This window comes from Anolis carolinensis, chromosome 6, assembly GCF_035594765.1.
Source record: "Anolis carolinensis isolate JA03-04 chromosome 6, rAnoCar3.1.pri, whole genome shotgun sequence".
Taxonomy (NCBI): domain Eukaryota; kingdom Metazoa; phylum Chordata; class Lepidosauria; order Squamata; family Dactyloidae; genus Anolis; species Anolis carolinensis.
The window spans coordinates 47,721,792-47,749,301 of record NC_085846.1 but is presented as its reverse complement, the minus strand read 5'-3'; the positions used below and the strand labels follow the sequence as shown (position 1 = coordinate 47,749,301).

The following is a 27,510-nucleotide window of genomic DNA, read 5'->3' as shown; positions in this document are numbered from 1 at the left end:
ATATTTTTGCACAGTAGATTTCCATTCTCCCATTATGTTATTGCTGTTCTATTGCTATTCTATTGTTATAATGTTCTATTGCTATTCTAGTCTCATCCTGCTCCACATCATTGGCTTACAGAAAAACAGTATATCTTAAAATGTGGGACAAATGCTAGAATGCAATAATAAGACAGGCCAGGAAAAAATTGAATATTATAGCTCATGTTTGTAATTATTGGAGCCTCCGGTGGCTCAGTGTGTTTAAGCACTGAGCTGCTGAACTTGCAGACCAAAAGGTCCCAGGTTCAAATCCCAGGAGTAGCTTGAGCGCCCACTGTTAGCTCCAGCTCCTGCCAACCTAGCAGTTCAAAAACATGCAAATGTGAGTAGATCAATAGGTACCGCTCCGGCGGGAAGGTAAGGACGCTCCATGCAGTCATGCCGGCCACATGACCTTGGAGGTGTCTACGGACAATGCCGGCTCTTCGGCTTAGAAATGGAGATGAGCACCAACTCCCAGAATCAGACATGACTGGACATAACGTCAGGGGAAACCTTTACCTTACCTTGTAATTATTGTTGTCCTAAAATAGTTTTTAAAATCCTTCTAATTCTTGGGTGGTTATTTAGTTGTTATTTTTAGACATTTCTTCCTGCATAATTCTATAGTTAACATCTTGTTGAGGCTTGGTGAGTCCTTAGTATCTTATTTTAATTTTAAATATTTTAATTTTAATGTAACTTCTTATGTTTATGCTGTAGGTACTCTGTAGTGCCGTTTGTAAGCCGCCTTGAGTCCCCCCAGGGGTTGAGAAAGTGGGGGGGAGATATATATATATATATATATATATATATATATATATATATATGGTAAATAATAATAATAATAATAATAATAATAAGGCAAAAGGCCACCCTACTGGGATCTGCACGCATCATCCGAAAATACATCACACAGTCCTAGACACTTGGGAAGTGTTCGACTTGTGATTTTGTGATACAAAATCCAGCATATCTATCTTATTTGCTGTGTCATAATAATAATAATAATAATAATAATAATAATAATAATAATATATTTCCCCCCCCAATTAGACACTAGAGATAGGAGAACCTAACTACAGCTTTATTTTTCTGCAAAGTAAAACTGAAGGTGGCCAGCAGAGAGGTGCCACCAGGTTGAGATGCAACTCAGCCCTTTTATAGTCAGACTTTTTGAACATGCATAAAGTTTAGTAAACCTTTTCCTTTCTTTTGTTCTCGCTTATCATCAGGCACAAGGATTTCATAGAATCATAGAATCATAGAATAGAGTTGGAAGAGACCTCATGGGCCATTCAGTCCAACCCCCTGCTAAGAAGCAGGAAATCGCATTCAAAGCACCCCCGACAGATGGCCATCCAGCCTCTGCTTAAAAGTCTCCAAAGGAGGAGCCTCCACCATGGCCCGGGGGAGAGAGTTCCACTGTCGAACAGCCCTCACAGTTAGGAAGTTTTTCCTGATGTTCAGGTGGAATCTCCTTTCCTGTAGTTTGAAGCCATTGTTCCGTGTCCTAGTCTGCAGGGCAGCAGAAAACAAGCTTGCTCCCTCCTCCCTATGACTTCCCTTCACGTATTTGTACATGGCTATCATGTCTCCTCTCAGCCTTCTCTTCTGCAGGCTAAACATGCCCAGCTCTTTAAGCCGCTCCTCATAGGGCTTGTTCTCCAGACCCTTAATCATTTTAGTCGCCCTCCTCTGGACGCTTTCCAGCTTGTCAACATCTCCCTTCAACTGCGGTGCCCAAAATTGGACACAGTATTCCAGGTGTGGTCTGACCAAGGCAGAATAGAGGGGTAACATGACTTCCCTGGATCTAGACGCTATTCCCCTATTGATGCAGGCCAGAATCCCATTGGCTTTTGAGCAGTTTGCATTTCTTTTCAGTATCTTACATTCCCCCTCTCTTTCCCCCCTTCCTGATGAGCTCTCGGGTATTTTTTCCTTCAAGGCCTTATCCTTAAAATCATAGAATGATAGAGTTGGAAGAGACCTCACCGGCCATCCAGTCCAACCTCCTGCCAAGAAGCAGGAAAATCTTATTCAAAGCACCCCCGACAAATGGCCATCCAGCCTCTGTTTAAAAGCCAAGGAGCCACTCTGGGGCAGAGAGTTCCACTGCTACACAGCTCTCACAGTTAGAAATTTCTTCCTAATGTTCAGATGGAATCCCCTTTCCTGTAATTTGAAGCCATTGTTCTGCGTCCTTGTCTCCAGGACAGCAGAAAACAAGTTTGCTCCCTATGACTTCCCCTCACATCTTTATACATGGCCTTCATCATGTCTCCTCTCAGTCTTCTCTTTCGCAGGCTAAACATGCCCAGCTCTTTAAGCCGCTCCTCATAGGGCATGTTCTCCAGATCTTTGATCATTTTAGTCGCCCGCCTCTGGACACATTCCAACTTGTCAACATATCCCTTAAATTGTGGTGCCCATAATTGGACACAGTATTCCAAAGCAGAATAGATGGGTAGCATGATTTCCCTGCATCTAGACACTGTACTCCTATTTATGCAGGCCAAAATCCCATTGGCATTTTAAGCCACTGCGTGACATTGTTGGCTCATGTTTAATTTATTGGTCATGAGGATTCCAAGATATTTTTCACACATACAGCTGTTGAACCAGGCGTCTCCCATTCTGTATCTTTGCATTTCCTTTTTTCTGCCTAAGCGGAGTATCTTGCATTTGTCCCCTTTGAACTTCATTTTGTTAGTTTTGGCCCATCTCTCTAATCTGTTAGAGTAGGTCATCAAGCTGTCCGTTTGACCATTTCCCCCACTTTTGTCTCTTCTGAATTGCCTATCTAAAACCCCTTTTCTGCTGTTGTTTTGACTGGCACAGAGTTTCAGCTTTCTTTTCAATTCCTCCAATTTCCACCTCTCTCCTGTCTTAATCTTCCTTTTTCAACTTTCTTAAAACTTCATCATTGTTATTAAATTCACACTTATAAAATTTCATTCTCTTCAGTCTAAGAGAAGCTGATCATAGAATCATACCAGAGCACCTAGAAATGTCTACAGAGAAATATTTTTTTAGTTACCTATAGGACAGAAGCAAAGGTAGTGGTAAATACAGTAGTCTGCGAAATCCATGAATGCTTAGCCCGCAAATGTGAAGGGATGACTGCATTGGGTCATCCCTCTACATTCCTCCAAGCCAGTCCCTGACATTCTTCCTACATGTACTGGCTATTTGAATTCCTTTTTGGTGATTCCCCTTTCTTTGATTTCTTGTAGAGGTCCTTTTTAAGTCTTAGCTCATTAGTTATTTAGACATCATCTTGGTTTCTCTACATACCACCCATTTTTCTTTGTCATTAGCACTGTTTGAAATTGTACCTTATGGCACCTTCTAGACCAAAAGTGAGCAGATGCTTCTAATAGTATCATTTTCTGAAACTGAATTGCCATCTCTGTGCCCTCTAGCATAAATAAATGTCCCACAACTGGAAAGAGACAGCAAGGAAATAAGATAGACTCACGGCAATGTATTATCACAGATCATAGGTTGTTCTAAATGTGGGTGATAAATGTCCTTTACTTGTATCTTTCACCATATTAGTTTTCAGAGGTCATATATGTGTTGTATATCCTTGTGATACTGGTTTAGTCTCCCTGGAAGATATATAGTAGTGGATCAAGTTGTTGTGCAGTATAGCAGTTGCAAAAGACATCTGGAATCATTGGCATCCATGCTTTCAAAAATGACTGGAACTTTCTCTTGTTCATCTTTTGTCCCTTGTTTGTGCAACATACATAAGATGATCAAGCAGAAAATAGCAGAAAGAGTGGTTGTTAATGGTTATTCCTTCTGAGATTTTTCTCAATTTTTGTTTACTTTGGGGGATGTTTCTGTGGTCTGTTTATATCACATTTCCCCGTTGTTTGGAGTGATAATACATTCCTTATTTGTTGAAGAGCTTTGCTTGGTTGGTCTTTCTTGGTTCAGGCTTATGTTCCAGCCTTAAAGCCTTAAAACCTGGCTTTTCCAGAGGGCCTTTGACGACTAATTTTTGGGGGTTGATTTGTCTGCCCATTTAATTTAATTTAATTAGAGAGTGTTCTGCCATGATTATTGATACCTTGCTGAGTACTTCTGCCACGAAGCTATAGAAGCCCTCTATTTCGGCCTAGAACTGTTTTATCTCCTTGTTTTTAACATGTGATGTATGTATTGATTGTATGACTGCTTTTCATGTTTGATTTTACAATGTGTAATTTGTCACTGTTTTTATTATTGCTGTGAGCCGCCCCGAGTCCCCTCGGGGAGATGGGGCAGGATATAAGAATAAATTTATTATTATTATTATTATTATTATTATTATTATTATTAGATAGATTCCTTCCTGCACTGTAAATGTTCAATACACCGATATCAACAGGAATGCCTTTAGATTTAAAAACAAATTTTCCCCAGAAAATGAGACAAACCGTTTTCTTAGAATTTTTAAAACTTTTCTAAGAAACTTAGGTCACTGAAATAAAAGAATGCCTTTTATAATGTAAACATGTTTTCTTCAGAATTAAAATATTTGTTCTGCTTGATGGGCACACACAATATGTAGGTACTAGGCTTGATCGATCCATGAAAAATTTGATTCTAAACTCGTTTCAATACTAGAGGGGGCAGTTTTTTCGTTTTTGTTGCTAATAACGAATTTGGCCCCCAAAATTTTTCGAAATTAACGAAAATTCGTTATTTTCTAAATTAATTCGTTAATGGCGGACGCGCATGCGCGGTGGCCCAAAAACAGCCCGAAGGGGGGGGGACTTAGGGGGCTCTCCCGCCCTCATTTTTTGAGTGATCTTCTTCAAACTTGGTACAGTGGTAGAACACATTTAACACTGATAGCTCACCAAAATGTGGAACGTTTCCCTTATCCTCTGATTTTTGGCAAATTTTCATAGATTTTATAATAAACCTTTTTTTAATAATTGCAGTAATCTGTTCCTGGTTTGAAAGTCTTATTTCCTGTTAAATTGGGTTGTCTTTACTGTGAAAGTCATTGTTCTACTTCAGAAACTTTGTTTTTGTGGCTGAAACTTTGTTAAATTGGTGTGTGTGTGATATATATTGTGTGTATATATATATATATAGTCCCTGCTTGTGTGTGTGTGTGTGTGTGTGTGTGTGTGTATAGGTAAAGGTAAAGGTTTCCCTTGACGTTAAGTTCAGTCATGTCTGACTCTGGGGGTTGGTGCTCATCTCCATTTCTAAGCCCAAGAGCCAGTGTTGTCCATAGACACCTCCAAGGTCATGTGGCCGGCATGACTACATGGAGTGCCATTACCTTCCCAGAAACACCCAGAAAATGGGAATTCCAGACAGGAAACAATCAGGGCCAGCTAATACCTCCCAACAAAGGATTCCCCCAGGTAGGAAGCAGCCAGGCTTTGAAGCTGCAAGGCTATTCAATGCTAATCAAGGTGACCAATTGCAACATTCACACTTGCCTCCCACAGACAAGAGTTCTTTCTCCCACCCTGGACCTTCCACAGATATATAAACCCCACTTGCCTAGCTTCGCACAGACGTCAAAACCTCTATGTCTGCCACAGATGTGGGTGAAACGTCAGGAGAGAATGCTTCTGGCACATGGCCATAGAGCCCGGAATACATACCACAACAGTGTGATCCCGGCCATGAAAGCTTTCGACAACACAACCACAGTATCCATTCAAGTTCATGTAGCGTAGTATGGACTGGAGACCTGTATTGGGGGGAGGGAGGGTGCGAATCTGGGCCCCTGGGAGCAGCCGAGGACGGGCCTGGCCCACACCCCCTCGCATCCCGGGCCTCTTCCTTCCTCTTCCTTTTGTTATTTAAACTATATATTGTGAAATTATGGTGTGTTTTTTTTCATGCGTGTTCTGTGTTCAAGATAGGGAGACCAAAGAGGAAAAGCAAGGGAGGGACGGAGGCCCCAACACTTCCGGCTCCCATGCGAACTCCCCCTTGTGTGCCTTGGAGGGTGGAGCATGCGCACTGGCTCTCCCTTTCTCTATGGCTCTTTTCAGGTCGCTTGGGAACCCGAAGTGCCTCCTCCCTTTGCCTTTGTGTCCAAGAAGGAGAGAAGGACGTTGCAAGGTTTGCATTGAGGGTGTTTCTCTGGTGGGTTTGGCTTGGAAGGGGGCTCATTAAGGCCCAATTAATTAATGCACTGAGCTGAGGCGAGGCGGCGGCGGCGGCGGCCATTTCCCCCCTCCGTCTTCCTCCTCCTCCTCGGCCTCCTTCCCCCTCGCCCCCTCCCATTGGCTGAGCCTCCCATTGGCTGAGGGGCAAAAGGAAAGGAGTTTGGGTGCTTTGCAAAAGCTTTTTTTTCTTTTCGAAAAAAACGAAGAAATAAGAAAAAACGGCCTCTCGCGATTCGAAACCGCGATATCCAGACGTGTGGACAACCAAGGTTCGATATTGCTTCAAAACAATCGAAAAAAACGAATCAATAACGGTAAACGGGGAAAACGAATTATTTGAGCAAGCCTAGTAGGTACAGTAGAGTCTCACTTATCCAACGTTCTGGATTATCCAACGCATTTTTGTAGTCAGTGTTTTCAATACATCATGATATTTTGGTGCTAAATTTGTAAATACAGTAATTAGTACGTAGCATTACTGCCTATTGAACTACTTTTACTATCAAATTTGTTGTATAACATGATGTTTTGGTGCTTAATTAGTAAAATCATAACCTAATTTGATGTTTAATAGGCTTTTCCTTAATGTCTCCTTATTATCCAACATATTCGCTTATCCAACATTCTGCCGGCCAGTTTATGTTGGATAAGTGAGACACTACTATAGTGTTTTTCAGCTCTGTCATTTGAAGCAGGGACTTCATGTTGCATTGAAGCAGTAAATCTGTTCAGTAGTATTTTAAACACATTGCAGGTGATGAAAAAAGAGTTGAAACAATAGTAAGAAAATCAATCCTAGAAATTAGTGAGACATTCGGACATGTATTCTAAGTAGCAAATTAAATGAAGTGTTGCATAATGAAGAAAACTGAATTGTTTACTTGCAAGACAACTGGGTGCTAAGTCATCATCTGATATATAGTGATACCTGTGTGAGTCAGCCCTTAGCAACATAAAACTTTACAAAGTTGGAGCTGTGGGTCTTCTCTGACGAAAAGTTGTGTGAGAGTGGTAATGCTGTGAGAGATTTCAAGTGTGAACTGACAATTGTGTTTTCTAATACTGATTCTTATGACTGATTATGGTACTAATGAAAAATGTAAAAACAAGATTTGAAAAAAAGCTGAAACTGAAGAACAAAATTAATTTGTAACATGAACGAGATACTTGTTTTTTATCTTTAGGTGCATGTTTGTAGACCACTGTCATGTAATGGGTTTTTTTATCCATAATGCTGTGGCATGTACCAGTGCACAGCAATACAAAAGCTCAGCAGGACAAGTTCTATCCATCCCATTTCATCTTATTTACTGTGCTAGTTTTAACCACCAAACTGTATCAGATAATACATGAATTGAAAACTCAATCTAAAACTTAAAATGATGTCAAAGAAAAGAGATATAGAGAAGACAGACAAATTCATTTATTGAATACTGCTCACATATTTAAAATGCTTTCAATGATTTCTTAAATACAAATATCCACTGGAAATATTGAAATAGTTTCTTTTGCCCAGCTTGAGCAGGGAGTGTATAACAAAGCTGTTTCTCACAGACATTGAAGGAAGTTCAGAAAAGGTGCTTTTCCTTCCCCTTGAATGCAAAAAATATGACTGTTCTACGTGTTCTGACTTAGATTTAAGCAACTCTTGAATGTTGACAGCAAATATCTTTGAATGGGCATCAAATTGTGTCTTCCAGCTTGTTCTGCCTGAAGTGGAGGCAGCTTTTTATATTACAAAAACAAAAGCATGTAAGCAAAGTGTAAATAAATTCTTTGGGTTGTTGTATGTATTCTGGGCTGCATGGCCATGTTCCAGAAGTATTCTCTCCTGATCTTTCACCCACATCAATGGCAGGCATCCTCAGAGGTTGTGAGGCATGGAGAAATAGGCAAGGAAGGTTAATATATATATGTGGAGAGTCCAGGGTGTGAGAAAAGTTCTTTGTCAGATGGAAGCCAGTGTGAATGTTGCAGTTAATCACCTTAATTAGCATTGGAAAGCAGTATTCATTGCGAACCTCATCTCCTCCAACGTGAACTAAAACACCTAAACTGGGCTCTACAGGCCAATGGATACTCCACCACAGACATCAGAAGAGCTGCAAGGCCAAGAACAAGCCATGAGAGTCAAGAGAAAGATCCACCCAGAGGAAGGTGTTCTTACCATACATCAAGGGAACCACTGACCGCATAGGCAAACTGATGAAGAAGCACAACCTACAAACTATCTACAGACCCACAAAGAAAATCCAACAAATGCTACGGTCAGCAAAAGACAAAAGGGATCCTCTCTCCTCTGCAGGAGTCTACCGTATACCATGCAGCTGTGGACAAGTATACATAGGAACCACCAAACGCAGTGCCCAAACAAGAGTCAAAGAACATGAAAGGCACTGCAGACTAATTCAACCCGAGAAATCAGCCATAGCAGAGCACTTGATGAACCAACCTGGACACAGTGTATTATTTGAGAACACAGAAATGCTTGACCACTCCCAACAACTATCATGTCAGACTACACAGAGAAGCCATTGAAATCCACAAGCATGTGGACAACTTCAATAGAAAGGAGGAAACCATGAAAATAAACAAAATCTGGCTACCAGTATTAAAAAACTCAAAAATCAGAACAGTAGATGGGAAGCAATACTCGGAGGACAGAGGATGGCTAATGACTCTGAACAAAGGATGCCCCCCAGGCAAGAGACGAACCTTTCCAATGCTAATTAAGGTGATTAACTGCAACATTCACACTGGCTTCCAACTGACAAAGAACTCTTCTCACACCCTGGACTCTCCACAGATATATATTAACCTTTCTTGCCTAGTTTCTCCATGCCTCACAACCTCTGAGGATGCCTGCCATAGATGTGGGCAAAACGTCAGGAGAGAATACTTCTGGAACATGGCCATACAGCCCAGAATACATACAACAACCCTGTGATCCCGGCCATGAAAGCCTTCGACAACACAATACATTATTTGTTTCCCAGATTAACCTTGGGCACAGAATGGGTCCAATGAAAGCAAATGTGTCTGACACAACAGAATAAACATTTTAAGAGTGTATTGCCTGAAGGCTGACAAACATTCCTGTAACAAGATGTTTTCTATATTCATCTTGGTGCTAAATATACCAGAACACCAGGCACAGAGTATAGGTATTAATGCATCTTGTGTTTATACAGAGCATCTGTGTTGGCTGACCAGGAATGGCAAGATTTGTTTTTCTCATGCCTGATGAATGTCAAGTAGAATAATTCCTCTTTTCTCCCTATTCCCTATTCCTTGCAAAAAGCATTTTAAAAAAATGTGCAGCTTTAAAAACTTAACATAGGGATAAAAAGGAATTATTCCCATTTTCATCATTTAAAAAAAAATCTTACTTAGGTAAGGCTTTTACAAAATGCATGATGTGTTTTGGAGCTCAAGATGCTTTTTTGAGGATGACCCTTAAATCTGTGAAAACACAAAATGACACTTGCTGCTTCCTCTTTCAACTCTTCCCCTGTAGCCATGGTGTTCTTGTTCTTGTTGTCTTTCAGGGCCCCTGAGCGGAGGCTATTGACCTCCTAATGCCCACTGCTGCCCTCTTTTCCCCCTGGATTGTCCCATCAACTCAGCGGGCCCTGGAGGCTAGGACACTAGGATGCCTGACAGAAGCCATGCTTCTCACTGGCAGCAACAGGGCTGGTTCAAAACATAAAGTTTGGAGGTGGATTGAATCTCACAGCCCCTTCATTTAATAAGGTGATCAATACTCCACCATATCCCCTAACAGATAACAATACTTTTGTAGAGTTATATTTTGTGACTCAATACATTGAATTTTTCTTTGAACTCAAGCCTGCTTCCCTAGGTACCTGTCAAAGTAGTTCATTCCAGCTAATATTTGTAACCCTGTTGAGTTCTTCTGAGCTCTGTTGATTTGTATAAATTGTACAGACAAAAACTGTCCTGCTACCATATCAATAACATAAAGTCTACATTAAAATATGCTTTGAATTCTGAAGAGAAATTATTTCAAAGCAGAGGCTGCATATGCATAGCGCCAATCTCCTGTGATGTCAGTTGAGATGTAACTTTAAGCCTTCATCTGATGTGTTTTCCTAAACTGGATATAACTATAGCAGCCTGGCCATTTTTTGTTTAGTTAACAGGATTCTACCCCTGTTGCTGAGTTTTCATCCATCTTATTTATTTCCCACAGAATCCCCATATGTTTATCAGTGCAATTCTGACTTCACAGTTTTAACAAAGATTATATCCAACTTTTAACCTAGTTTGGGTGTGCATGTGAATTGGAGTTCTTCCTTGCACCATTTACAGCCTAGGTTCTCCAAACAGATTTCATAGCCATAAACAAACTTGGGCACTGTTTATAGGAGCAGCATGGCACTCAGTCCAGTTCAAGGGGAATTATCCCAAATTACAGACATGTGAGTGTTTGTGGAGATCAAATATTGCTCAATGTCTGTTAGAATTTCTCTTACAAACTAAGTAATTAGGTCAGGCAGTCAATGCCTAGCTGGCTTACGTTTGTATTTCAGTGACATACCATTTACTGATGGATAAGCCTGAGCCTCAGGCAAATGTTGCCTTATTCATAGTCCTGAAGCTAAAGAACTAGAATGGAGTATACACATTTTGCTTGTCCTCAATTCAACTTCAGATTACCCGTCCTTTGTGAGAATTCGATAGGCTTTTAACATCACAGGAAATTAGCATGACAGGTTCAGAAACAGTTTACAATTCTGGAGAGAGAGAGAATTTTTTCTGCAAGTTTACAGCCAATGCTGTTTATGGGTGATACCAATTGACTAACATTTGTATGTCACAAAGACAGTTTTTCCCAGCCTCTGAGATTGGTCTGACCCCATCTATGACACAGAGAAGCTATTATTTCAGTGTGTGGAATTAGGATGATGAACATGGTACAGAAAGAAATTCCTCTTGCTTATTACCAACAGAGGAAGTAGTGGGCCAGAAGTGGCTCTTAGTCAGATGAGGAGTCTGAGAGCCCTTCCAGACAGTCCCCATATCCAAGAATCTGATCTCAGGTTTTCTGCTCTAAACTGGATTATATGAGTCTGCACTGCCAGATTAACTGGGATAAACAGAAAATTTGGCATCAGATCCTGGGATACAGGGCCTGTCTGGAAGGGCCTTAGAAATTTCTCATTCCTGCTTTGAGGGAAATGAAACCACTCTGGAAAACAATAAAGTCTGTTTAACTTGAGAGATGAACCTTATACCACCAATGTGTCCATCTTGTCTGACCTAATATGCCACTATCCCTCCTCCAGATTACTGGTTCAGAACATCAATTTCCATACCTGTATTACCTGCAAAGGAAAGTCATGTGCTTGTTAGTGACACCTCAGCCCTGGCCTTGGGAATTCCCTTAGCATTTTCAAAAAAAGTAAATTGCTCTAAAATTCAAGGTTTTAGACAGTGTATACCATTAGGAAATGGTGTTCCAAAAACAGACTTGCAGGCATGAAAACCACATGTGTGTACACATAGGTGCCTGGAAGCAGCTCTTCTTCCTCTGTTTCTTCATCAAATATAACACTGATCTTTCATATCTTTTTCCCGAACAGAGCCATAGTGTTGAAGTAATTTGATACTGCTGCTTCTAGTTCCATTTACTTGAATATGATATCAGAAGCTGATCTAATAGTCCATCACCTGTCATCAAACACCTTTGGGAACTTTAGTTCCATGAAGGAAAGCATTAGCTTTCTTCCAGAGAATTTGTGTAAGCCTCAAATAACAGTTCCCATGATTATTTGAGGTAAACATTTAAAGTAGCATGTAAGGTTTTAAGGGTAGATGTTCTGCAAGGACCATTGAGACTGACCCAGAGCCTTGGGATTTGTCACAGAAATTTCCCTCTGATCTTCCACCTCGCTTTACATTTCTAGTTACTTGACTGAATTTTTCTTGTTTTCCCATGTTTTATACTTATAATCACTATGACTATAAAATTACATACCAAAAGTATAACAAAAATGAAATTTTAATTTGTGAGAACAGGGAGCATGGATTCTGAGAAGGAGCACAAATCTAGTGTTGAATTCATGGAGGGGGTTGATGGAGAAACAAGGAAATTGTACCTAAACTGCAGTTAGTCATACCTCACACAGGAAAAAAAATGAGAAAATGAAACTCATAGCATATTTAGATCGGGAATATTCATCAAAAATCATGAAATCCAGAAGCAAAACTATTGGCCCAACTGAAGAAGAGTTTCTAAGGAAATTGGAGCTTTAGTGGCCCATGTGGTCATTGTTTTTAGGGATTTACTCATAGTGTATAATTCATATAAAAGATATGGAAATATGTTTTTGTAACTCCTGCCATTTTATTTTATTTTATTTTGCTCTAGGGGAAAGTCCAGGACAATTACTTATGATCAGTTTAAGGAAGCCCTTCAGGAACTATCCAAAAAACGGTTCAAAGATAAGAGCAACGAAGAAGCAGTACAAGAAATGTTCAAGCTAATTGAAGGGAAAGGACCGGTCATATCAGGCGTCACGGTATGGTAACTTGACATATAATGAATCTTGCATTATCCGCCCCCCCCCCCCAAAAAAAAGCTTAGAACCACAAGCCAACATCCTTTCTGTATATATTTCAGATTTCAATATTAATGTCAAAATATGTAGTATATTTTACATAGAATTTGTGCTACATTAGAACAGTAAAAACAAATTTCACTTAAGTAAAGGAAATATTAAATATTAAATAACCAAATGATAGAATAAGGTGTAAACACTAAACTAATCTGGGAATTTGCTGTTACAACACATCCAATGTCATAGTTTAAAACTAGTATAAAAGACTAAGTACGAGACAGATATAACGCCCATCAGCATATTTGCATAAATGAAGATGTCAGCATCTGAGGGACTGAGAATTCCCAGTTTTCCAGTGGTGGTTTTGATTATGGGGTGGGGAAACAGAATTGTTGCCATGTGGAATGGCAAACAAATAGCATGTATTTCACAAGAGTGTTTCAGATACCTCCTTACACAAGCCTCTAAATAGTACAGCTTCCAGTTCTCATAAGAAAAGTTGGATCTACTTTCCAAATTGTGTTGGCTGCAATGTGTAAGGTTGTCATGCAAACAGAATGAGAAACTGGAGTCTATGTGAAATAAGCAATAAATCATATATTTTTAAAAAAATATAAGTGAAATATTTTCATTGTGTTTCCATACATGTGTTATTACATTTATGTATGTGTCCATGTCTCTTATAAGGGTTTGTTTTAACTTCCAGTTTGCTAGTGAAACTGAATTGCTGTGTCGTGAAATGATGCATGTCTAAAAAGTATGTGGCCAACATGAAATGTTTTCAAGGTTCTAATGTAAACATACTGAATGTGGGGCATTTTAGATTATTTTTAAGAATCTTTTAAAAAAGAATTTCCCCATGTTTGAGGCCCCCTCAAATAACCCTTTGAGTTGTGTTTTTCCCACCATTCTGCTAGTGTTTTATATATTCTTTGGAGTGTTAATAGTTTCTCCCTTTTCCCCCTCTTTCGCCTTGTTAACAGAAAGCCATTTCATCTCCAACTGTCTCACGGCTTACAGACACAACGCGTTTCACTGGCTCCCATAAAGAGAGATTTGATCCAAGTGGGAGAGGCAAAGGCAAAGCAGGGCGTGAAGATCTGGTTGACACGTCTGGCTATGTGTCTGGGTACAAGCATGCTGGCACATACGATCATAAAGTTCAAGGAAGCAAATAAGCTTGGAGATTGACAGAAAAGCACCTGTAAGGGTGAGCTAGACAAGCCTCACTTCTTTTCATTCGCTGTAAATGCCTGAAAAACTCAACTGATGATCAGTATTTGTGAGATCAGAAACAAGTTTGACATCTTTTGGGACTCTTACAGTGATGCCCCACTTCATTACATTCCTCGTGCTTTGTGGCAATGAAAAGGAAGCAGCAAAAAGGTTGAGCTTTTAAGCAAGAAGCCACATCCAAGGGCTCTCTCTCACCACACCTTGCCCCAGATTGATAGCACATTGCAAACATTCCTCTCTATCTAGATTTTTGTCCTGTTCCTTTGGCTATAGCAGCAACTCTTTTTCCACTAGAATAGATGCTTTATAGTAAGAATTGTGTGATGATTATAGCTTTTCTAAGACGCATCCAGTTGCTAAATTTGATTATTTATTACTGAACAATGTCTTAAAAAGAAACAAATACTCCTGAAGATAAAAATCCAACTTCTAATAAAGGGGAATAAAATTTCTGTTTACTTCTTTAAAAAAATTCAGGGCTTTTTTTGTAAAGGTGCTATCCTGGAAAAACAAATATATTTATTGATTCGTCTCCAGTTGTTAACAAGGGCAAGACTAACCTGGTGTTTTGAATGATGTATTTTCTATTTAATATGTATTAAAATGATAACTGAGCCCTCAATTCATCCTTGCTTTCGCAAAGAGAAGTGAGATGACAGTTCAGTCTTTCCCCCCTCCCAAATCTTTTGTTTTTGTTTTTGTAACACACATGATATTGAACCTTGAGGTATCAAAATATGAATACAAGGAGCTACTGAGAAGACTTTGGTTGTAACAGTGAATCCTATTGTTAGTTCCAATTGGAGTAGACCCACTGAATTAATGGAATTCAACTATGTGTTGATTGACCATTCAAAATGGATTCAATTGCTCTACTTTGTTTGGGACCAGACAGTATGATTCTGCTATTATTAAATGTGCAGTGCCTCAAACTGGAGTTCAAAAGAGCATTTAAGGTTATGTATTCTTCAGTGTCATTTTTTTTGCAACTGTCACAAATGACATTTTCATTGAATTAGTGCCATGCGTGGGTGAACACTTACTGGGTGTTTGTATGAAAGGTGGCAGTTTAGCCTACCACAAAGGATTGACTTGCATTAAAATCGTCACCATATGGGTTATTTTCTTCAACAACATTTATATTCATAGTATTGTTTAAACAGCTTCTTTTGTCTTCCATGTGCAATATAAATTAACAAATTTGGTTCTTCTGTTACTCACTGCATTGTAAATTAGACACAATATTATTGTGTTATTAATACAAGAAGAAAATGAAAGTAGAAAAGATAAAAAATGGCATTGTTATTTTTCCCAATGATCTAATTCTTTGGCTTGTTTAAATTAAATGAATGCATAAAATGTGACTTTTATATACAGAAGAAAAAAGAAATTCTCAATTTATATTGCCTAAAAAGGGCAACACAATATAGTTCATAGTGTGATCTTGATACGTTAGATGTTTCTTACTGAATAAATAGTACACTAACTATATTGAGTTTATAATCCAATAAAATAATGGCTCTAGTGTTTATATGGATGTTTGCCAGCAGTTGAGCACTCAGCCTTGTTTTTCTTGGATAAGAATTCAGCATTTCAGCCATCATCTTCACCAGCTTCTTTTTAGAAAAACAGAGATTCACTCACTCTTTTACCACTTTTTACAGCTGACTCTTGAGCAGGTGTAACATACACAGTAAACCTGGCTGTTCCAGTTTACTTTTCTTAATCACTAATGTCTCTCCACACAAATTAACACCCTGATATTGGCTCTTGTCCAGAGACTTACCACATCTCCATTGTAGTTGTAGTTATTAAAAAACAACAACTATTTCTTCTTACTTAAAAGTGATTCCAAAATAAAAATATTGTTAAGTGATGCCTTTATAGGCAAAAGAATTTAATATTTTTGAAATGACAGGATTGAGAAAAGAAGGGTTTCCAGGAACCTTGGTACGGTTGTCCAAACAGTTGGACAGGTGATTGCCAAGAAAGGGTTTTATAGTTTATGTTGCTGAATTCTGCTCATCTGCTTCATTCAAATAATCCTAGCCCCCAAAGAGGCAGATATTTTCCCACAGCCAGTTTGTCGGCTGCATGTCAGCCATGTCAGAGATCAGTCACAATTCTTTGGTGTAGAGTAATAGAGCAGTGAGTTGCTGTGTATACTTTGGAAACTGGGTGTGAAACCCTTAAAAATGTAGCAGAATGTACCAGAAAATCTCATGCTAGTATGCTACTCTGAACTTTAGAAACAGCAACAGATTTCCGCCTTCAGATAACGCTATGAATGTGGAAGACCCCTCTATTATTGTACAGAGAGATGAATACATTACAATATCTGGGACAGGCCTCATTGCTTATTCTTCCAGATTCCATTGTCTTTTGAGGACTGGGGAGTATACTTTGGTTTGACAACATTATGCACTATTTGCTTTAATGAATTGTCTGTAAATGCTGTTTGATCATTAGCAAGAGGAGCATATTGTAAGAAGAGTGTTATTGTTGTCATCATGTTGTCTTAGCTGAGCAGGGACAAAGGGTTCCCCACTCAACCAAGACAAACTTTCTGATAACCACCAAACTCAGCTGCAGGTCTCTCAATGGATTTAAGAGCAGACTGGCTTTATAAATTACACTACTACCCTGTTGTCTATGGATTTGTTATTCTCTTACCAATGCTCTAAAAAATATTCCTCCCTGGAAGTATTTGTGGGTCTCTCTAGGTTAGTGGTGTGAAACCTGTTGCCCTCCAGCAGTTTTGGACTTCAGCTCCCTGAATTCTTGACCATTGGACAAGCCGTCTGGGGCTTCTGGGAGTTGTACCTGCAGGGTCACAGGTTTGCCACCACTGCTCTAGGTCTTCCAGTGCAATCCTATGGCATGCTTTTGACACAAGTATAATCAAAATATAGGTTTTGCTATGATCCACCATTTCAGGCACATTGGGGGCCATCTTGTAATGCAGGCATGGGCAAACTAAGGCCCGTGAGCCAGACGTGGACAGGGGAAGAAGGCACAGAGCGGCTGAGAGCGCTCCAGAGGGCTCCCAGCCGCTGCATGCTTTACTTGGGCCCTCCTCCCGGCATAAGGACGGGGTGAGTGGCCCTGTTCTTATGTTGGGAGGATAGCCCCAGGAAGGCATGCGGCAACTGGGAGCCCTCTGGAGCACTCTCAGCCACTACCTGTCGCATCCTTCTCCCAGCATAAGGATGGGGCGAGCCACTTCATCCTTATGCCGAGAGCACAGCCTGAGGATCTGAGAGGAGGATGGGGGGAGGATTGGGTAGGATCAAGGCAGTCACCGCATGTCTTGCCCTCCTCCCAGCATAAGGATGGGGAAAGCAGCCCCATCCTTATGCTGGGAGGACAGACCGAGGATGATCCAGCCCCACCCGACCCAGCGGGTGCCCTCCTTCCTTCCCAGCCCAGCCTGCCCCAAAACAAAAAACTTTGCCCATGCCTATTGTAATGTATCCTCTGCTGATATGGGGATTATACAGTACTTCACTTATTAGAGTCATTGAACATTGATATAATTCCCTTTGCCTGATTTCCTTGATAAGAATACTATTAAAGATCCTGCCTTTGCTGAATGACATAGTTGCAATAAGCAAACACATTTTTGGGCCAATCTCCCAGTCAGTAGTGGTAAGAGAACACATGGCGTCCCCATTTCTCATCCTAATCCCCAACCTCACCTGCCCCACATCCCACATCTCTTGGCCTTCTTTGTCCCTGGCATATAGCAGTCTGAATCTAGGAACACACTGTCCCTTTGGCTCCCTCAAAAGACAGAAGGGAGAGAAATGTGAAAATATTCTTCAAATGTGAATATGATAGATATTGGTCATCTATAGATTCTTGTTTTGTTTTTTTTTAAAAAAAAAAAAAGACTGATTTACAGTACTAATGTTTACAACTTTTTTCAGGTTGAAGAAATCATATTAAGCACACAATATTCTTGGCATGCCATTATAGTAGAGTCTCTCTTATCCAAACTAAACGGGCCGGCAGAACATTGGATAAGCGAAAATGTTGGATAATAAGGAGGGATTAAGGAAAAGCCTATTAAATGTCAAATTACATTATGATTTTACAAATTAAGTACCAAACATCATGTTTTATAACAAATCAACAGAAAATGCAGCTTAATACAATAATGTTATGTAGTAATTTTACTGTATTTACTAATTTAGCTCCAGAACATCGCAATGTATTGAAAACATTGACTATAAAAACATTGGCTACTAACAAATAAAGATAAAATTGCATAAAATGAACTTGCAGTAACAACATTGTCCGAAGTTAAATCCGTAAAAAGTTCAGTCCTTGCTGCCTAGAGAAACAGTTGTGGATCCAGGCAGACTGCATTGGATAATCCAGAAGGTTGGATAAGTGAGACTTTACTGAATCTGCAATATAACTCATACCAAGTTATAAAAACCCAGAAACTATGTTTATTAAAAAAAAATCCCCACAGTGCATGCTGACAGGATGCCATGTATACAGGTATTGCTAATTATTCACTGTGACCTGGTAAATATGGCATGTGCACAAAATGCAGTGCAATAAACAAATGGGCAGATATTTATGTAAGAAGTTGTGTATGTATGCTGAAGCTCTCCTGAGCCTGTTTGTGCCTGTTGGTATTTTTAATTGTATAGTCATTTAGTTCCTGAAGCCCAACCTCTCTTGGATTCTACATGAAATCCAGTAGGTTCCAGTGTGTACTGGGATTGTTATGCTGAACACACTACTGCACTTCCTGAGTGTTTAGTTAACCTGAAAGGGCTATATCTGGTTAGCCGAGCAAAACTCAGAGACAGTTCAAGAGGTAAAGCCTTGACAGTTTGAGAATGACCAAGTATGTAGTATCACTCTATGTTATTACATTTACTGTGAAAAAGGAGACAGAGGGTGCTCATTTACTATTCATGGGCTTTCCAGAAGCATCTGGTTGGACAGTGTGTAAACAGAACATTAGACAAGATGAGCCTGAGACAATAGAGATGTTATTATAGTTTAGAGCAGAGAATTATGTGACCTACTATGTTTCTTTAGTCTACATGTCCCAGCAGTCCTAGTAGCACAGTGAAAATGGTGAAATTGCAGTCTGTTGTCTGAAGGGCCACACAATCCTCATCCCTGGTTTAGATATATGAAGCTACCTTATACTTTGGTCAGTCTCATTCAGAGCTCTCTTATCCAAAACAGAGCAATTCGCTAAGAAACCAAACAAAAAGTCTCACTCCAGTATAGCTTTTGCTGCTTGAAGAAGGGGCCTAAGGGGGCACTCAAATTCCACAAGTATCCCTCCCTTTCTCCATAGATTAAAATGTAAACTACTGTATTACCAATTTTGGTGGTAGTAATAGTAATGAAAAAAATGTCACTTTGCTCATTATTATTGAAACTCCAGACTGGTTGTTTGTGGCAAACCCTTTGTTCTATCGAAAGGTAGGGTCTAGTCTCTGATCATGTTTAACTGGAGATGCCAGAAATAAACTTGTCCCAAACACTTATAAAGCAGTTGTTCTACCACTGATTTCTGGTTTTCTATGTTTTAAAAAAAAGGGTTCAGTGGTGGGCTGTTTTCACAAAACACAATTATACAACAGTTGGCTCTCTAAATTGACTTTTGTGGATTTGATTATTTGCAGATTTGATTAAAATGTTCTTTCTAGGAATCTTCTATCCTCCGTTGTGACACTATGGTCAATCTCTGGCAGACGTTGACCTTAGAGGCATGTTGGGGACCTAGAGATCCCATAAAAAGGTGATATCTCAGGTTTTCATTTTTGTGGGGGTCCTGTGGCCCTAACCTCTGAAGGTGGGGGGGGGGCTGCCTATATACAATTACACTGAGATTCCAAATCCACTACAACCACTCCATAATTATACTTTCATTTCTACAACAATATTTTATGGAAACCTAGGATTAGCAATTTAGGGAGGGATATGTAGAATTCTTAGCCATAGAACTTTTCAAGTCTCTCATCAAACAACAAATACCAGGCTTCCATAGGAGACAACCATGTCAGAATCATGGCTTAAGATTATTTTAGTTCCATCAGATAAAATATTTCGGGTATGAAGATATTATTCTTGTCTCAATATTCAGTGATATTGGAGGGCTCCCATATTTTCTGAGAGATTGGCATTTTCTATTGTCTAGCTCCACTCTCCCAATACACCATAAAATTAACATTTCAGATTTCTTTGTAGTCTTAAACTCATACAATAGGTTTGGAGATAGTTTGTGCCTAAGTGCACAATGTAGTTAGTTACACATTTGTAGTCACAAAGAACACATGGCCGTAGGTTGTGTTTACTAGAAGTTATATGCTTGTTCTGTTTCCTTTCGCACCAAAGCAACTGACTTGAACTTTACAATGAAGAGAAAAATGCAAGCAATAGTGGTGGTCATATACCTTCCCCATAATGATTTAGCTTTTGCATGATTACCATATAAACTTTTTTTTTCCTTTTTCATGTTTGGCTCATAGTGCACACATTTAAGGTTCATTGTTAGATTCCAAATGTGATGATTAGTGTTAATCTATGTAAAAGTCAGCATTTATACAAGCCTGTATAAAGCATAGGCTGGCAATAATAGAGTGAAGTGAGAGAATTCTTGGATGTGAATCCCATGTCTAGTTGGATCCTATTGGATTGAACCTTTTGACTTTCAATGCCATTTTTAATTAACCAGAGTATGTGGTGTTTTTCCAGCCATATTACGTATATACTGTATTATATTATAACTTTTATCAGGCAAATATCCCCTCCCCCCAGTTTGTCTAAAGCATGTACATTCCATCTTGATCCTAATAGTGTTAAGGCACATAGGAACCTCTCAAGAGAATGTTCATTTTATTTTAGGTTAATCACTGGAAAATCAAAACCACAAGCAGTATTATTAGGGTTAAGTTTGGTATAAACTAAGGAGCCTGTGATACTTATATTTATTTTCCAGTAGCATTGCAGTTTAGTTAGAATCGGCCATCCTGCTTCCCACAAAGTGACCACTCTCCTGTAAGTACATTTGGAATTGAAACTGAGACAAATCTTCACAATCAGAATGGAAGTGCATATTGTGTGTTCGTGTTCCTTTTCAGATCTAAATCATTATTATACATCTCATTGAGAAGTGTCTTAAATTGTGTTTAATTTAAAACTTTAAACACTTGTTAATAGTAATACATCACAGATTTGAATAATTTAAATTGTGTTCATGTTATCACACAGTTTAGTTGACTGTAGATTGAGTTCTGCATCAATATTACTTTTGTGTAGATGTGAGAGTAAAGAATACTACATTCAAGGCATTTACCTACAAAAATCACTGTAAATGGAAGGCCATATCAGTACCAATAAGAAGTGGTGGAATTTAGGCTTTTTTTCTCACATATAAAAATTGATATTCCTTACCCTCATTAGGAGAATTCCCTACCTTATAACAGTGATTCCCAAACACTAATCCTCCAGGTGTTTTGGACTCCAGTTTTCAGAAGCCTCACCTGTCTTGACCAATAATAATAATAATAATAATAATAATAAAACTTTATTTATAACCAATGATCAGGAATTTAAGGAGTTGAAATGCAAAGCACCTGGAATTCCAGTGTTCGGGAAAATTTTTCCTTGGATTGTTGTTGTTATTCTGACTATAAGGTTAGATAGCAAAGCTTATTTCTGTAAGTGGTATGTTGACCTAAAGTGCATCCTCGCTGACACTTTAAACCAAAGGGGGGACCGAATCAGCTCCACGAAACATATAGCTAATTTGGCATAACATGGCCTTGAACAGCATTAATAGAAGTTGTTGGATACTCCAGAGCTTTCCCAAAACCAGCAACTTTGGAAAACAGACAGTTGATTACACACCAACCCACTTCCCCCAGACTTGGGCAGCTGGGCGACAGGGGATAGCACCTATCTTGCCCCAGTTATCTGTCATTTGCAATGTCCACCGAGCATGAAAATGGCATTGTTCATCACTCGGTGCATGGAGGCAATAAGAGAAGGGATGGGGAGAGGGAGGAACAATTCCTTCTCTCTCCTCTCTCCCGTCACTTCATTGCTCTGGGTTGCATCTCTCCAGGCACCAAATAGTGCCATTTTCATGGCCAGCGGACATTGCAAACAGCAGATTGACGTGGGCAAGGTAAGGATTACAGGTGAATGGCACCAAAACAATTCTATCCCATTCACCTGTGCATCTGCCATGTAGCCACCAGGATTGTTAAGGAGCATGGAGTGTAGCCTCTATCCAGCTCCTGAGTCAACTCAGGGATGAGCAGCGATCGTGATCAAGTGTACCCCACTCCAGAATAATTTTGCCATTTCTGCCCTGTAAGTTGTGTTCCTAGTCTCACTGATTTCATTTAGTCTCCTCGAAGTATGACTAGGTCTCAACACATTTGTCTCCTGTGCTAGATACTGTTGGTCCTCTAGCTCTAACAGCATAAGAACGTAAGTTCCAGACAAAAGGAATTTAGCTTCTTTTGCTGTTGTCTTCCAGGGTAAGCAAACACAGAGAGAAATGAGAATGCAACTTTTGTTTTTAAGAGGGCCAATCTATGAAATTTCTATGAAGTACTGAGAAAATTGATAAATCCAAAAATTTGAGGAACAATTGAAATGGTTTAGCAGTTTGGTCTCCTGCCTTGATCAGCTGGCATGAGGGAATAACCCAGTGGCAGTAGATTACTCCTTTAAACCTCCTAAAAATTGGAAAGCTGTACAAACAATACCAGTAATTCTGCTGTTATGGCATCCCTGGTAGATAATTATGGATAAAAGACTACTGTTGTTGCAAACCAATATAATGTCATGCAAATACGTGTCAAGTTGCATAGTGAAAAGTTACTGCTTAGCGTTTTCTTAATGCTTCAGTTTGGTCATGGGAATGTGCTCTGAATTCTTTCCCTCTACTCACTGATAGTCAAAAATGCCTCCATGCATCTTAGTGATTTCTATGTTTTTGAGGGCATGTCCCATACTCCATTGGATGTGTAGTTTTCATACTAAACTCTAGAATGGAATATTCTCTGTAAGCTGCAATTGTTTAGAAATTGAATTTAAATGGAAGAAAAGCTTTATAGGTTATATATGTAAATAAACTCCCCACAAATCAAAATTGCTTCTCTAAGAATCATCAGAGTTTAAGAAAATATTTGGTTCAAATGAGAGCAGAAAACCACTATAGAAAAGGAATTGAATCCAAACCTATGTTTAGTGTAAATCTGCTGCGATCAATGTAGAAAGTTAGTTTTCACACATAGTTTAAGATCTATTGATTTCCCTAGGTCTCCTCTTAACATACATAAATCTGAAGCCAATCCATGGTTGATAGATTATATGGACTGTCTCTAAATTCCAGTTAAGATATTTCTGAGAAAGAATTTGATCAAACTGCTGCTCTTGCATTCCCATAAAGAGCTGCTCTCAAGACTTAATTACATTTGAAATCTATTACCAAAACTATTACCAAAGTCTTTGTATATATATAAAAAAGAATAAATGGGTAGCTGGAAGTATGATAGTGGAGATTTGCATAGCACATAATATTCCTAAACTGGCAGCTATTTTTAAAAAATGTAATCCATTAAAGTGGATTGTTTTAAAGCCCTGTTCAGGTGAGTTTGTATGCAATTTAAATGTGAAAATTTAATGTAGATGCAGTTGATAATTGTTGTAAATGCAAGTCACAAAATGTTTGTTCCTTCTTCCTCTATGGTAACATCACTACAGATAAATATCCACTCCTAAGATAGACATTGCTCATGTGGTATTTGAACTTCAGGTGTATGTAAGTCATTTTATTAGATGTTGAAATAAAAGCATGTAAACTTCACGTTTTGTCTATGAAGTTTTTGCTTTCATAGCCTCATCTGAAAAGTGCATTGGGAATAAACCCCATGATGTGTCAACTGTGCACAAATGTTCCAGTGCAGTGATTTCCAAACTATGTTCAAAAGAGTTCCTAAAAAACTCAACAGGGCTTATTTCAGAGATAGTTGCGCTGATAGGTCATTGCGTTGAGTCCAGACTGACAGTGCAATCCAATCACATTCACTCAAAAGTAACTCTAGCTGCATTTACTGGGAGGTATTCCCAGATAAATGTGTACATTGTAACCTTCAAGGAAGGTTCATTATATTGTTCCATTGAGTTCAGTGTGTTGTGTGAAATATAGTCTGGATCCAACCCATTGTCCTCCATTATCTATCTCCCTCATGCAGTATGTAGCCACAGTAGCATCTTGGTAAGCTTTGAGTCAGACGTGGCTCATATCAAGTTACAATAGAACACAAGCTTGAGCAAGACCTGCATGGGCAAAGTATGGTCCTCCAGCTGTTGCTGGCCTTCCGATTTTCTTCTTCTCTAGACAGAAATCCAGGTCCTTGGTAAGAGATTATGAGAGTTATAGTTCAACAACCAGAGGGCCACATGTTCTCTTTCAATGTGTATTGAAATATTTTCTATTGTATATAGATTATGCTTACTGGCATTTCCATACGTCCACAGGTTTTAAGCACAGGAAAGAAAAGTGTGTATTTATACTGAAAACTGTTTTTCACTGATATTGTGATCATGTGTGTCCATATTATTCTTTGTTAATTTTGTCTTGCCATGTACACATTACTTTGAGAAGATGCTGAGGCACTTTTGGCTTTATGAATGCCTTGGCTACCTAAAGATGTAATTACAGTAGAGTCTCACTTATCCAACATAAACGGGCCGGCAGAATGTTGGATAAGTGAATATGTTGGATAATAAAGAGAGATTAAGAAAAAGCCTATTAAACATCATAATAGGTTATGATTTTACAAATTAAGCACCAAAACATCATGTTATACAACAAATTTGACAGAAAAAGTAGTTCATTACACATTCATGCTATGTAGTAATTATTGTATTTACGAATTTAGCACCAAAATATCACAATGCATTGAAAACATTGACTACAAAAATGCGTTGGATAATCCAGAATGTTGGATAAGTGAGACTCTACTGTACATCATGTGGTGGAATGAGGAGAAATGTCTTTTATCCTAATACTGACACAGATTCCTCCAGTTCCTTTATTTTTACAGACAGTTAATTTAAACCCACAAACAGTGAACAGTAGGGTGCTTATGCATGCTCAGAAACCTCGTAAGGAGAAAAATGGTCACGATATAGTGCAAATAGGGTGCTGCTACTACTGCACTCTACATACTTATCTAAGGACTAACATCCAATGTATTTGGGCAGAATTTGTTTTACAAATTTCCTATATTATTTAGTTTGCCCTTATTTTACCAGATTGTGCCTGTTCTACCCACTGGAATTCTAACATTGTGAAAATTAATACACAATCTTGGGAGCCGATCCAGCCTAGACACAGAATTTCTAATGTGCACTGCTACAAATTGTAGATTTGACTAAATGACTAAAGAAAATAATGTATGCTTTCAAGGAAAAGCCACTGCGGATTATCCTGGCCGATCTAATAGGAAAAAGGAAGGTCTGTTCTAATACTATGTCTTTATTTTTCTATTAATTTAAACTGCTAGTATTAACTATTGACACAAATTAATTGAAGGAAACTTGAAAGGTATTATATACTAGTTTGACCTAGGCTTTTTCAGGAAGTGAGTCAAATTTATATATATATGTGTATGCATACATACGTAAATGCAATATATTTTTACAGTTTATTAATGCCAAAACCATAATTAGTATGAATGTTATTATAGTGAAAAGTATTGTGGGTCTTGAAATTTTCACAATATTTCTTGTTAATGTCTAAAAGCCACATTAACTATGGTAAGCTGCTTTTATCAAACAAATATTCATAATGAATTAGAAATGTTCACATTCAGCAGTTATTCAAATAGTACTGCATCAGAATTGTTCATTTTATACTTTGTATGCCATTGTTCTAACAATTCAATTTTTCTGTAATGTAAATTCTGTTGAGTAAAGTTGGTGAAGTACCGTAAATAAATATGTTTAATATAGCTGTCTTATTTTCTTGTGCAAATGGGATTAATTTGTACATGTATATTCTTTATTATTAGGCCTTCTTTGTATTTTATGCAAGTCCAAATGCTCTTCATCATTTTCTTGGAGCCAATTCTTCCAAGTAAACTATGTTTCATTCAGGACTGTAAGCAAGGTAATTCTGTGTTATTTTCACTGATCGGGAATTTCAGAAACAGTAAATTGAGTGTGCATATTCTCACTACCTTTAATGGGAGTATGGAAGAGCATACAGTTAGGGTCTATAATGTTTCTGAGCTGTAGATTCAATGTTTAAGTATCGGGTATAGAAAGAATGACCATATTCTTATACTGGCTTCATGAAGCATTAAGCTCTGCCAGACATACATGTATCTCCTCCCTTTTCCCCATCCAGGAACATGGAGTCTTGTTTATGCACCTTACTACACAAAGATGCACTTCAATAACTGACATGTGGAAGGTTCACTATGCAAAGAAAGTTGACTATGTGTCCTTCAACTATGATCTTAAAACGACATCACCCAAATGCTTTCAGCCTTTGAAAGCTGTTTCTTACATCAAGCAAAGTGTTTTCCATTTTATTTCATTTAAATTATAAATTACTGTCAGCTGCTCTACATTTAGCAATTGTAACAACACTGGGATGGAAACTATGACTTCCTCATTAAATAAGATGCCAAATGTAGTTTGTTGTCCTAGTTTAGTTTCAGGCATGGATAATAACTGTTGATAGATAGAGATGCAGCTATTAATGCAAAACCACAACAGCTACATGTACAGATTAGAGAATAAGATACATTAGCACTAACTGCAGACTCAATGTTTTACCTAGCAGTAATACCACAATTCTTTGGACACACTGCCTTAGTCACCTTTTGAAATCTATTCCTCTTAGAAGAACCTGAGTCACACCAAAAAAGTATTGTTAGGATGTGGTCCTCATATTGGAACTGCACTGTTCTTGTCATGCATGCTTCTAGATCAAGGTGGTTTGGTCCATACAGTTAAATACTTGCATGTGTGCATATTTTCAAATAAACAAAGGGTAGACGAGTATAAAGACACAAGCACATACCACTGTGAAGCCACAGCCTATGACTGGAGGCTGTTAGCGAACGGAATTGCTTTTGGAAATGCCTCTGTCACTTTATTTCATCAGTTTATTCTGGGAGGAATTGAATAGCTTATTCCCAGGATTCAAGAAGGCCTGATTGAGGAGATGGAATATAAGGAGCACGTTCTACAATCCCAGATGTTTAGTGAGAGGCAAACATAAAAAAGTGGAAAACATTCCACGTCACGTGTCTGTCATCTCTTTCAAAAAACAAACCAATATCCTATATAGAAATGAATGTATTCATGATTTCAAATTGTATATTGCAAATGTAGATTTTTATATTTGTATATGCTTTGAAATTGTAGAGGTTATTGTCCCCACCAGAAAGCCACTGGCACTTACGTTAGCTTCATCTGTCCCTGGAGCCAAGTACATTAACTGAAAGCTGATTTAGCACAGT

The 27,510-nt window shown here is 38.7% G+C and overlaps 1 protein-coding gene across 2 annotated transcripts in view; it reads left to right on the top strand.

Annotated features, from left to right (window-relative positions):
* tppp (tubulin polymerization promoting protein) overlaps positions 1–25,989 on the top strand; it is a 78,190-nt gene extending 52,201 nt beyond the window's left edge. For both annotated transcript variants that reach the window (XM_008112994.3, XM_003222311.3), the window contains exons 3-4: positions 12,553–12,703; positions 13,726–25,989. In XM_008112994.3, coding sequence (XP_008111201.1) covers positions 12,553–12,703; positions 13,726–13,920 — 346 coding nt within the window. In that variant the 3' untranslated portion in view covers positions 13,921–25,989. The remainder of the gene's footprint in view (positions 1–12,552; positions 12,704–13,725) is intronic.
* The last annotated feature ends 1,521 nt before the right edge of the window (positions 25,990–27,510 follow it).